Source organism: Ursus maritimus, unplaced genomic scaffold (assembly GCF_017311325.1).
Source record: "Ursus maritimus isolate PB19 unplaced genomic scaffold, ASM1731132v1 scaffold_28, whole genome shotgun sequence".
NCBI lineage: Eukaryota > Metazoa > Chordata > Mammalia > Carnivora > Ursidae > Ursus > Ursus maritimus.
In genome coordinates, this window is record NW_024425341.1 from 18,046,919 (window position 1) to 18,060,790 (window position 13,872).

Consider the following 13,872-nt stretch of genomic DNA (forward strand, 5'->3'; position numbering starts at 1 on the left):
TAAAAGAACAGTTGTTATGGAAACAAAGAAAAAGGAATAGGATACATTGTGGGAATGTTTGCAAAATAATACAACTGTTGTTATTGGGTCATAACTTATTATATATTGGCTAGACCACAATATAGTCTAGAGTATGAAAGGCATTTTCAGGTTGAGTTTATCTTTGGATGATAAAACAAGCTTCACTTTGTAAGAGGATAAGAGCATCAACAATTTGAAAGAGGATTTTAATTGGCTACATTAATGATAATGGTCACATTTAGGAAATGGTATCATAGTATAGGCTGAAAGTGAAAAAAAAAACTGAATCAAAACAATAGCAGTGAGGATAAACAAAGGGCGTAGATAGAATTGACCGTTTTGTAGCAGGTTTTACTTTGTTTTTATATTCAGGTGCAGAAGATTGAGATAGTCATGCCCATCAATTTATGGAACATTATCATCATTGGTCCCTGTAAATTCTTTAACTGTTTACCATTTATCATTTATTTATTTACTAATTTTCTCATTTTTTAAATTGTATCTCCATTTCCATTATCAGCACCTGCCCTCTCTTTGTAGTCAATCATTCTGTTCTTTTCAGTGACTGTTTTATTCCTATGTGTTCTAATAAATGGATTTCATCTGTGTTATACATCCATGTTTAATTAATATAAATATTATTCTATTACTTTTTAATTTTTTAACTACTGTTGCTAAGTGTACATCTAGTCATTTGCTGCACATTGCATGATACTCCATGGTGTGCCTGCACTGTATTTTACTTATCCACTATTCCAGGGATGGATTCTTAGATTTTATCCAAGTACCATCCCCACCCAAAGACCATACTTATACTTGAAGACTCTATGTAAACCTGTTCTCCAACATATTCAGAGGACATGGGAACTGATTCATTGTGTGGAAAAACAAAAAATATTGACCATAACTCTGAATTTTGTACTAAAAGCTAGAAGGAAGGTGGAGAGTAGAATCACTATCTACATAACTTTTTAACTAATATTCCACCCAACATTATATTTTATCTCTCAAGAGTTTTATAAATGTATATATATTTAAAAATTTGGAAAACAATTTCTAAATTTTGATTAATGTGCATGTAGCAAAGAGTTGTTCCTTCTCTGGCTTCCAGGTACATAGAAGCTAACTTAGATTCTCATTTTTTGTCTAGACCTGTGTAATTATACAAAAATTTCATTGTTTGTAATCACATATTTTAAGGACGTCTCTGCTAATTGAATTACCATAGAGAAAAGGTTGAAGTGCAAGCATTAAAGATAAAAAAAACTTTTCTGGTGATGATAGTACATTAATAAAGCACTCTCTAAAGGAAGAAAATTATCATGTTTGAGTTGTCAATATGAATAACATCTTATCCTACTGTCTTTCCACCAGGCAGCAATATTAATGTTCTGATTTCTGCAATGTAAATTAACGTTCATTTTCATTTTTAGCATCAGTCTTTCACGCTTGTCCTAAGACTTAATTTTTCGTTTAATTTTAATTTGAAAAGTATCATGGATTTATTACATTTTGATAAAATGATTTCTCAATAATTAAATAACATTACATCAAGGGAGCAGGATTGAGCAGAGAGAGGAGAGAAGTCAAAGTGTGATGTAAAGAATGGCAGCCTTGACTGACCCCACAGGGAGCTCTGAAGCTAGAATAATCTGAAAAATTGTCTAGAGTGGGTATATGATACCTGGGCCCTTAAATCTTCACATTAATCAGTCGATCGTGGACATGATGACTCCTTGCAGTTGAGGCATTTCTTGGCAGAACTGACAGCTAAAGGTTTTCTGCTATTGATGGTCATGGCAGGTGGGGCAAGCCCATCACTGAAGTAGGACCTGACTTTTGCTGGACTTGGTGGCTTACCTGGTAGACTGACTAAAATCTTCATTTCTCAGGGGTCTCACACTAGGGTGATTGCTACTAGTTCATTTATCAAAATTTGACAAGAGAGGTCAGTGGATTCTGGGTCAAAAAATTGGCTCCTGACCAAAATTGGGCAAGGAATCATGACCTGTTTATTGGGACAACTGCCTTCAGCCTGCTATTCATTCATCCTTGATTTGTGTTGATACTACACACTGAATAGTACCCTTGCTGCTTAAACATCATTTTTGCTTCAGTGGCCACCAGATTTATTGGCCATGTCCATAACATTCTGGAGTTGCACCCTACCACCCTACCCTGGCTGCTGCTCCAGCCTGCCCCTCATTACCAAAACTGTGTTAACCTGGCTTCAGGCTACCATTTGGCCTTTATTATCTCAGGGCCCTGCCACCTCCATTGCTGTCAGTGAATCTGATTTTATAACGGTATTTTCTATCATCAGCCCTGACCTACAGAGGAGAGCATAGCACTGAACTTAGTGAATCTGGTATCTTTCTCAGCAGTGATTTCCTATACCTTGGTAAATGGTGTATCCTGTGGGCTTTCCCATAGATGATAACAGTTTGACAGGTCTTCTGAACTTACATGCTTTATGCAGTCTAGCTGATTCACTTCCTGAGATGTTTAGTTCCTGCTTTCACCTTCTGCCATGAAAATCCAGGTTGCAGGTTACTTGACTTGGATCATTACATTTTCCATGCTTCTAGGAGCCATATCCTAGTAATGAGTTAGCACAATCTCTGAGGAACCTTTCCAGATGTAATATTCTATATCCCAAATTGAACTTTGTGTTCTGACCACATGATAAAACATCCTCAGAAACCTATTGCCTTCCTCTTGCTGATACATGCTGGCTGGCTGGATCTTGCCACTCCTTTGAAATATAGTCTCTTTCTTCTTAACGGCACCCCCCCTTTTCTTTTTATCCCATCTGGTTTATGTTTCAGCTAAACGTTAGGATGCTGATAGTGGCCAGGAGAGTAGATGAACGAAAATCCTGAGAGGGACAAATGTGGATTTGAGAAGAGCCTCTACATGTGTCCAGCCAATCAGATGGGAAGTTCTGGCCCCAAACCAGGAACGATGGCTTACTTCAAGAGGCTCACAGGTTTCAGGGGCTTAGCACAATCTCTAAAAGGTCATACAGTTAAAAATTACCTACTCTCCTTGCTTCTAGCAATTGGGGCAATAAGTCTTTCCTCTAAGGACTGTCTGTAGAGCACATCCCACCGTGTGCCAGAGCAATGCCAGAATGAAGGCAAGTGGGTAGGGCTTGGTAACTGATCCATTATGAGAAGGAGGACTACAAAGTCCAGAATGAGATACAGATTTCTATTAAACAGGGATGATAATAATTCTTTGAGATAAGAAACACATCATAAGAGGCAGTTCATGTTGGGGGATTATCACTTTTGTTTGGGGTATGCTTGGTTTGAGATGCTTGTGATATTCCAGGAATAGTAGGCAGTAAGTAGATGAATACCTCTGTCTAGAATTCAAAAGACAAATTTGAGTTGTAAATATCCAGCTATAGAAATAAATAATGGAATCATGGTGAGCAAAAAGATGGGTACCTGACTATAATAAGCTTACAATCTGATGGCAGGTGTAATTAAATATTAACACAAAAAGAATGTGAACTGGTGCAAACTCTGATAAGGTTCTCGAAGGAACTGTGTCTGGTGCTATGATTCACAAAGGAAACAGTTCCAAGCTTGTATGGGATGATGCCTTCAGGGGAAGATGCCTTCTGTAAAGTATGTTTGAACTTCTATACAAAGAATTAGAGATAACCAAATGAAGAGGGAAGAGGGACAGAGAGACGGAAAAGAATAAACAAAGTTCCAGTGACAGAAGCTTGACTTAAGTAAAATAATTTTAGTCATGGAAGTGGATGTGGTCACCAAGAGTAAGTATGAACACTTAGAGCAGAGAATCTATTGGAATGGATTTAATTGTTCTTTTAGTAAACTAGTATGTAGTTTAGGGAGGGGGGGAGAGAGAGAGGAAGAGAGGGCTAGAGAAGGAAGGAGAGAAAGAGAAAGAGGGGGGAGAATTTGTGAGGTCACGATACTTTAGGAACTATTGGGAAAAAAAAACACAATCTGAGAAGGATAGTTATACATCTGGGCCTCAGGAACAACAAGAAACAAATATGTTTGCCAAGTAGAATTAGCTTCTATTCTCTCTTGGCCTCTCTTAACCTAGGGATATTCTGTCTTTCTCTACGTAACTGCAAGTATGGTCGCAGTAAACTCCCACTTTTACATTGAAAGATATTTTGTTTAATTGGTGGTTGTTCTTAACTTTGAGTTCAAAATATGCTAGTAAAAAGTATCTCATTGACCCAGTTTGGGTTTAGTTATTGACTCTTGCTTGAATTATCTGTGGCAAGCACATCAGAACCAGGTACGGTTGGCAAAGGGAGAAGGAGGCAGTCCTCACAGGAAGGCTTCCATTACAGGCTGATGTCTGTCTGTGATATAACAAATAGAAAGCAAAACTTGGAAAGGAGGCCATTTGGAACTACAGTAAAGTATAATAGATACAATGTAGAAGAATAAAAGCTTAGTAAATATTTTCCAAGTGGTTGGTTAACTGTATTCATAATGGAACATACATAAAAGATGTGATGCTAGACTACATGTTGTAGACAAAAATAATCCATCCTCAAAACTTGAGAGTGAAATAGGTGGAAACCTATAGTATCCTTCAGGGAAACTTGTACGATCTTTTAAGATTTGGCTGAGAGATGACCCATTGCATTTCTGCATGGGTGAGAAATGCATTTCTCATTGATGGTAAGAACAATCTTCAGATATAAAAACCTAAGTGACGTCTTTACATTAAGAGGCCAAATGTTATAGCTCTATAAATTCGATGTTGTGCTTGCCAGCTGCTATGGGTTATTGCTAAGCAATCCAAAGTCAGACAACTCTTACCAGTGGTCCCACTTTCTGGTCCCAGAGAGAGCATCAGCTTGCTCATCTGTACCTCCATGAGATTTCTTTCCTATCTCTAATGAGAGTCACCTGATATCCCCTCAGTTCCAGGATAGTAAGATAGCTACAATTTTACGTTTAATAAATTTTTGGTACTCCTCCTGTGAACTAACCTCTTCTAATATACACACATGCCCGCATGACCACACGCATGCACACATAACTTAGGTTTATAGACTGAGGGTGATCACTAAACAACTCATAGGAAGAATATGAAATGGTGAATGTTTTATTTACCAAAAATATTGTTTTGAGATTTCTTTCAAACACTTTATGCTTGAACAAATATCATTAATTTGTTCCTAGTACTTCATCTTCAAGGTAAATTTTATAATCATTTGGATTTTTTTTGTCTTAGCAGAACTTTTTTCAGAATACTGTGATTCAGGTCTGAGCCAAAAGAGAAACATATGCTGATAAATGAAGTCAGTTAGAGAAGGAAATTTTTAAAAATCAAAAAGGCACACAATTTAAGAAAGAAGGAGAGAGATCAACTAACTCAAATAATAATAAAAATAATAAGACATCTTTATTGGAGTTCATAATAAAATAAATTTAACTTACATTTTTTTATTCCTATTGTTGCCTAGATTGATTAAAAGTAAGAGGATTAGGCGTGCCTGGGTGGCTCAGTCAGTTAAGCACCCGACTTTTGGTTTCTGCTCAGGTCATGATCTCGTGGGTGGTGAGAATGAGCCCTGCAGGTGTTCCGTGCTCAACAGGAAGCCTGCTTGGAATTCTCTTCTTCAGCCCCTCTCCCAACTCGTGCTCTCTCTCTCTCTTTCTCTCTCTCTCTAAAATAAATAAATAAATAAGTAAGTAAGAGGACTAGACTTTGGGCTAACTTACTAGCTGCATAAGATCCACTTAACTTCTCTCTCTCTCTCTCATTGGTGTTTTCAATAAAATGGGAACAGGGTTGTTGTGATGTGCCATTGGCTCACTGTCTGCTAAAGTGCTCTATGACCTAAGCTATACAGTTAATTTCATAGTGAAGGTGGATATTAAAGATACTGTCTTGGGAGTTTGGAAGGAATTCTTAGGCAAGACCTTGCCATGTGGACTACCTAGGTGGGGTTATCATACCCTAAGGTCTTATTCTTAATTTATAGGTCCAAATATGTGATTTTGTTCAAGGCAAAAAGTGATCTTTCTTTAAGGAAATACATTATGCTTATGGTAACTGGCAAATATATGCAAAAAGACCTGTGCTCAGCATTACCTCCCGTTCACGTTTCTTACAGACAATAAGGAACTACATTTGTGAAGCAGACCAGATTCCTAGCAGTGTTCAGCATATTTTCTCTAGTGTTTGAAAGGAGCTGGGAAGCCAAATTATAAACAAAGTTTAATGGTTCTATACACAGGCTCTCAATAAATATTTGTGGAGATGTGATAGCTTTTAACTCTTTAATCACTTCTGTGCTTAACAATGCACCGCTTTGTTAATAGGTCTTCCTTTAGAGATTATAAAATATAAAAAATTAGACCAGTATTTACACAATGTGTTCAAAGGGACATTATTCCACCTATTCTAACATGCGAGAAAGTGAGTGGGGGACCCATTGGACACAATATTTAGTGAACTCTCTGTTGAACAAGGAAAATATGTTTTATTAACCCAGAATTCTCAGTGTTTAGTATGCTGATATGCATTGTGAATCTGAGTGGGAATATATCATTTCGTGGTTTCCTAAATTTAGCTGAAAACAAAATTTTTTTTCCACTGGATTTATTATAATCCTAGTGTTCTATTTATATTTGAGGAAAAACAGGCAAGTTAACAGTGAAACTGTAAGCTCTATACCCTTGTTGCAAAGATTAAAATACGGATGTTCTTCCGTCACCCATTTACAGATGACAATCTTTAGGGAACATAACATTATTACTAGTTCATTATTTATTATTTTCCTTATTTATTATTTTCCTTAAGTCAAATGCCTCTGAGGTTCTTTCCAGTTGTTTCCGTTTAGCACTGAGACAGACGATTTGTTTGTAGTAGCAGGCTGGGTTTTCCAACAGCTTTCTTCATTAGCAAGTGTCTGTCTTCTGCCACAATTGCTTATCACATTCTCTGGGTTTAACCTTAATTTCAAGTTAAGGTGGTTCAATGCTAGTCCTTCCATGCACATTTGAAGTTGTTGTATACAATTAATATTACATTATTAGATTGAGCCACACCAATAATTTTTTCCTAATAGTGATTCCAAGAGATATCCTATAGGAAAACATTTTTTTTTCCAAGAATATTGGACATAAAATGCCTTTGTGTTCTAAATGTTCCTACTATGATCTGTTCTCCATATAGATATAGCTATAATCTATTTCCCATTATTTTATGTAAATACATATATATAAATACGTATATATATATATAATATGTATTGCCGATCTCATATATAGTCTCATTGGATTTATTGAACTCATCCATTTTTTTTCCCATTTCCTGGATGATTGTGATCATCTCTGCCATGTCAGATTAACAAATTTTTGGTTTTGGTTTTGTCTTGTTTCAGCATATTTTCATTCTGATGATTTTGTTAGTAAGCGATCACATATGTTGTATGAGGTTATTGATACATAGATCGTTAGAAAAAGAAGGAAATACTTGTCAAAGAATTCTATTATCAGCAGAGGAAAATTTGGAAAACAAATTGAATTTTATTTTATTATGTTTTTAAAAAATAATTCGCATAGTTAAAAGAACACCAATACAAATAAAAGATACAAAGTGCAATGTTTATTGTTGTATTTAAATATGAATACATTAAACCCTTTTCACAATGCTGACAGTGACATATAAATTATGAAACTTTGAACAACTATTGGCTATGAACAAAGGTGATAAATGCTCCAGATGATAAAAGATATGTTATTAACAACAATTTCTAAAGATGTGTCTATACAAGCTGCATTAGAGGTCACATTCCCAGGTCTATCAGTTCTTATCACTGTAGAGTTTATTTTCTAATAATAGACAGGACTAAGACAGGCCAATTAAAATGAAAATAAAATACAGGCTTATAATGAACAACACAGTAAAAACGTACATATAAAGCAGGCTGTCAACTTGCATTTTGTTTGTTCTTTCTCTTGTGCTTGGGGAAAAACAGCTCATTATAAATTATAAATAACAGCATCTTAAAACAGGTACGAAAAAGAAAAAAAAAAGAAAATCCTTAGATATTTTAAAGAGAATTTTTCTTTAATTAGGAGTTGGGAATTAAACAATTTTTTAATTCATTTAGCATAGAAGAGAGAATAAATAACAAAAAGACATTTAAAAGTGGTTTGTAACTGTTTTTGAACAAGCTAATACTTCCATCTCCTTGTATTGTTCTTTACATTATTAAAAATATTTAATCCCCAAGGTCTCACAAATAATTTATCATACTAGACTTCAATTTGTCTCTAAGTAGCCTTTTTAAGGTCATTTCCGCATGCAAATTGAATTATAGAATGAATATCATTAGATAATCAAAGCCATAAAAATACACATATTTATCTCCCTTTCTAATCATTTTCTTTTTAAATAATGCTAGTAATTTGGAAGAAATTTATCTTTGGTTTTAGCCAGAAAAAAATATTTAAAATCTATATTTAATTATCTTCTGGCTACTAGATTCTTTCAACTTTCTTTGAAAACTTTTTTAAATATTTAATCAAGCACTTGGGGTGCCTGGGTGGCTCAGTTGGTTGAATGTCTGACTCTTGATTTCAGCTCACGTCATGATCTCAGGGTTGTGGGATCAAGCCCTTGTGTCAGGCTCATAGAGCCTGCTTAAGATCCTGTCTCTCCCTCTCCATCTGCCTCCCCCCCCCAAAAAAAATTCTCTTTGTCTGTCCCTCTGCCCTCTCAAAAAAATTAATGAAGCACCAGATTTTATATATTATTTAATAATAGCCTCAATTTTAAAAAATTTTCTCAATTCCATGTCAACATGTTCATTACTTTGAAAGTTACATTTGCCTGTTTAGGCATAATTCAGATTCTGAGGGTAGCCACCATCTAAACAGCTCTCCTAATACCAGATAGCTAAGTGTCATAAAGAACCTTGTGTGGGGACAGAGTGCACTAGGGTAAGATCACTTCAAAGTTATGAGTGTGGATTTTTTTTTTAATTTTATTTATTTATTTGACAGAAAGAGAGAGAGCACGAACAGGGGGAGGGGCAGGCAGAGGCAGAGAGAGAAGCAGGCTCCCCGCCTAGTGGAGAGCCTGATGTGGGACATGATCCCAGGACCCCAGGATCATGAACCGAGCCGAAGGCAGATGCTTAATCACCTAAGCCATCCAGGCGCCCATGAGTGTGTATTTTAAATTAAAATGACATGGCTATCAATATTCTTTGTTTACATTTATATCTATTATTTATTTTAATGTCTTATTCTCATAGTAAATTCCAAAAAGAATATTTCTCAACAAAGTATCTTCCACCTTGTCCAAAATATCAAGTGCATGAAAATTATAATAAAGATTGTTTGCAATTTCTATAGATAAATTCCATGAATTTTGGTGATGATATGATTTTATAAGGATTTTTGTTTTATTTTTTATCAAGTAAAGATCTAAATTCTACTGATCAATTACTCAAACATTCAGCATATACATGCCACATAAAACCACTGTTGGAAAGACTACGCTAGAAGAAGGAGTAAGTACATACATAAGATCACTTATTTTTAAGAAGAGATAAAAATGTATACACAGTTAACTAAAACTTTAATCAGAATATGATACATTTTATGAGAAAATACAAATATAGCAGTTTGGATATATAGAGTAGAAGTTTCAAATCCAAGCTGTCTGGCTCCATATTCCCTTCTCAAAGGACACTACACTGTCTGTCAAGAGTAGGTAAATGATTGTGAGATTACGAGATGATGAATAACTGCATCATAACTATGATGATGATAAAGCTTGATGTAGAGTCTACTGAAGTTCAAAGATAATCTCTATGAAAATAGACAATATGAATTTTATAATACTGTTATGAGCCAAAAATTTAAGTTATTTTTAATAAAATATTAATGGTTAAAACTTTGAGTACTTCTACTTAAGTTAGGTATTATTGTAAGCTCTTTATTTCCTCCTGCAGTCCTTGCAATAAATACCTTAAGTTGTGTTTTTACTGCTTTTACTGGTGATAAATTTAAGGTGATAAAATTATTTAAATTAAATTTAAAAACAAAGAAATTAGTTAAGTTCAAGCCTACATAGGATGAAGATGACAGAGCCACGGTTGAGGCCTGAGCCACAAGTACATTAAATTCTTTACTTGCTGGTGTTTTGGCAATGTCATCCTTAGCAGCAAATCCAGAAGTTATTTTCTCCCTTTTAAATGTTGAAGGGACCAAGACTATAGTGAATCAGGAAAGTGTAGTGACAGTAAGAATAAAATGACTTTCTAATGCTCCTACAGAAGAGAAACCAGATTATTTCACATTCTCATAAATTATTAATGGACTTGGTACATGCATGTGAAGATCCGGTTGATTATACTGAATATATTATGCACTTCTGTGTATTTTATAACTACATGTAGATAACATGTAAGAACTTGAATATTCATTTTTTTAATTCAAAATAGAAATAAAAGGAGAGACAAATGGATATCGCAGAGTGAGGTTAGATTCCAAACACAATACTACTCTAATACTCCTACATTTATACAGGGGAAATCTATTCATCTAATCTAAATGAAACGGATTTATATGCCCCAAATCATACATTATATAGAAAATATAAAAGGAAAGTATTGAGTTTAATATTCAAAACTTTCCAAAATTAGATATGCAAATAGTAAAGTAATATCACAGTTAACTTTGGATGTCCACTTCTTTTATTTCTAACCATCTTAATGAAAACATTTTTTAAGATTAATGTTGAACTGGGAATTATGTTTATCATAGAATTGATTTCTGTTGTTCTAAGTTACACTAACAGTTGCATTAGATGTTTCCATAGCAACTTCATGGGGAACATTTCAGTACACTTCCTTCCGGCAGGCATCTGAGAATATATATGGACAGTCACTGTGTGAAATTTAGTCAAGAAAATTTCTCAGGGACAAAATAATATTTTAAAGCCATGTGTCACTTTGTATATTCTTTCCGAATTATAGAGACTTTGGTCTCCACTCTGTTTCTGCCCACTGCTCAGGTGTTCTTCAGACCTCATGATGTATGAAAATTTTTTTGCCTTCAAGATCTCAAAATCTGAAGTTTTATTTTCTGATGATAAATCTGTGTTAACATTTCTCGTATTTCTTAACTCCTACCGAATTTGATCATTAATTGATCATCAGTTGTCATTCCTTAACCCTGTGCTATTTTTGCTGTGCAACATTGGTGTTCTGGCTCTACTTGTCTCTACCTAATGAGAAAAATGATGGTCAGCCATTTGAGGAGCATCATTTTTTGCTACTTTGGCATGCCACATGCTTATGACCTTCTGCCATTCCTGCTTAGCAAATCCTCAGTTTTGAGTTTCTCCCTGTGAATTCTGCCAGTTTCTGTTCCTAGATAGGTACGATGTTGCCAAATGATACTAATCAGAGCCAACAAATGGGTGACTATGTAATTGATGTCTAAATCAGAAACACTTTTCACTTTTGAAAGTGAAAGAGGATATTATAAAAGTGGTACAAACCAGCTCTGTCTCAGAGAAACTGGGGTATATCATCCCAACAAAAGTAGACCTATTTTCTCATCAGAATAAATCTTCAGTGATGCCTTTAAAAATTCTTTTTAAATTTTTTAAAAACGATTTAGTCAATTCCCTATTAGACATTTCCAGTGTTAGCTCTAAGTTTGAGTCTCAAGAAATGAATCCCTTCATCTATCCCAAGTTTAATTCAACCAGAATTCATTACTCTGCCCTTCCACTACAGGATCGAGACCTCGCCATGTCAAAATATCTCTCAGTAGTCATTTTCCTTCTGTGATTAAAAAAAAATCCTTTAATTCTTAATGAAAGTTCTATTCATTGTTATGCTACTTTATTGGCTTTCGTTTAGGGAGAGAGATGCAGGCCAAGTGGTACTTCCTAATGTATTGGTTTTCTTCTTACACTCACCATAGTCTCCCAGAATGTATGAAATGCTTCTTTCCAATCCATAGACCTGGTCATTATCTGAGAGTTTCTCCGTGGTTTTTAGACATCTTTCTGTGGAGGACTTGCTCATCCATCGTAGTAGATTCAAGCATGAACTGTCACTCTCCAGTCCTCTTTTGTACAGGTGTGCTAGTTGATGATCAGTATCTGGATTTTCACTGATACCTCAAAGTTAGGAAGTCCACAGCTAAAATCATTTTGCCATTGAGTGTACAAATTTCATTATTCCAATTTAAAAATCACTGCATTTCCTTATTAGGTCATAGTCACAAAACCTGGGATCAGTCATAAATGTCCTTGTTTTCAGTATCTCCAGATAAAGTTAGTCACCGGGTCTCGTAGGCTGTTCTTCCACCACACTCCTTACACTTATTACCAAGTTGTGCCTTCTTACTGATATTCTGTCAGCCCCACATAGTGCTCCTACCAGATTAATCTTAAAGCTTAATTCTGATCATTTCAAACCATTGAGCTCTTCAAGAACTTTTTATGTTTCTTCTTCTTTTGATGTAAGTACAGATTCCTTACCTTTGCATTCAAGGTTCTCCTTTCACTAGCTTCAAAACATACTCCCAGTTGTTTTTTCTCGCAATAATAGTCCATATGTTAGCAAGATTGGATGGCATGTTATTTCTTAATGTTACAGAGTGTTCATTCTGTTTCTCCCTCTATGGACATCTCCTGTTGAAACTCCATATTCTTAAGACCTTTCTCATAGTTAATCTCTTCCATGAGAAATTGTTCACTCTCTTATCAAATTTGAAATCTTTAATTCCTATTAGCACTCCATTCTTACTTTTTAAATTTATTTTATTCTGTCTCATAAATGTTATTTATGTACTTGTTTTATCCCCCTTATAGGGTGTTGCTTTCTAAAGGAGAGGGTATAAGCTTTACTCATGGTTCAAATACAGGAACACCAAGCTTACTTACACTAGCCAATTATTAAGCACTTGTTGAAATCATTGTACAAATGTGACTATTTGACTATTGTGGAAATATGTGTATAACTGTACTGTAGAAATATGTGTATACTGTAATGTAAAAATTTTGTTAGAACTTTCTGCAAGCAAAGTTGTTTCCAATAGTCAGATAGCAAGTATCATTATACCCCCAAAATAGTTAAACTGGCTGATGCATGAAAAAAAGTACAGGATTTTTTTCATAGATAAATTCTAATCTCTGAGAGCTAAGAAAAGATACCAGGTCCTTAATATACCTCTTTTCCTGTTCATTTTAAATAGAGCCCTCTATATGCATGCAAACTGCTGCAGTCATTCATTAAGTAGATCTGATCTCTCATCTTCCTTAAATCATCACTGATTTGAGCATACTGTTTTCTCAATTTAGCCCTAAGAAAATTATGGCCAGTTATTCATTCTCTAATTAACCTAAAAGTGAACTATATTTCATTGCTTGTAGGATGGTATGGGAAATCTGAGAGTCACCAAGAAGGGAATCCGACTTGAAGGTATATCTGAATTTCTACTTCCATTGTATGTGAAAGAAATTCATTCCCGAAAGGTATGTGACACTGGCTTTGGCTTACTGTAAAAGATAATTTACAGGTTATGTTTTAGCTTGAACTAGGAGGCTAGAACCCCCTTATTTCTTCAGTATGTATTTAGTTTCCTTAAGCTAAAGATTGACTTGAAGAAATCAAAACAGTGAAACAATTAAAAAAGCAGTGGAGAAGGTTAGTTTTAAACTGATGAATTAGAGAACCATTTTGAATTAAACTGCAGTGTTGCTTTGGTTAGTCTATAAACTTGCCCCTCTATTTTTCAATAGAAGTAAAAAATACATAGTTATAGCAATTTCAAAAGGGGCATTTGATGCATCTTGAATAAT

At 34.9% G+C, this 13,872-nt stretch overlaps 1 protein-coding gene across 3 annotated transcripts in view; it reads left to right on the top strand.

Moving 5' to 3' along the window:
• The window catches only part of SGCZ (sarcoglycan zeta), a 439,013-nt gene that overhangs the window by 237,113 nt on the left and 188,028 nt on the right, over positions 1–13,872 (top strand). For 2 of the 3 annotated variants that reach the window (XM_008710886.2, XM_040643327.1), the window contains exon 2: positions 13,444–13,545. The exons of the other annotated variant lie outside the window; for it this stretch is intronic. In XM_008710886.2, coding sequence (XP_008709108.2) covers positions 13,444–13,545 — 102 coding nt within the window. The remainder of the gene's footprint in view (positions 1–13,443; positions 13,546–13,872) is intronic. 3 annotated transcript variants of the gene reach the window in all.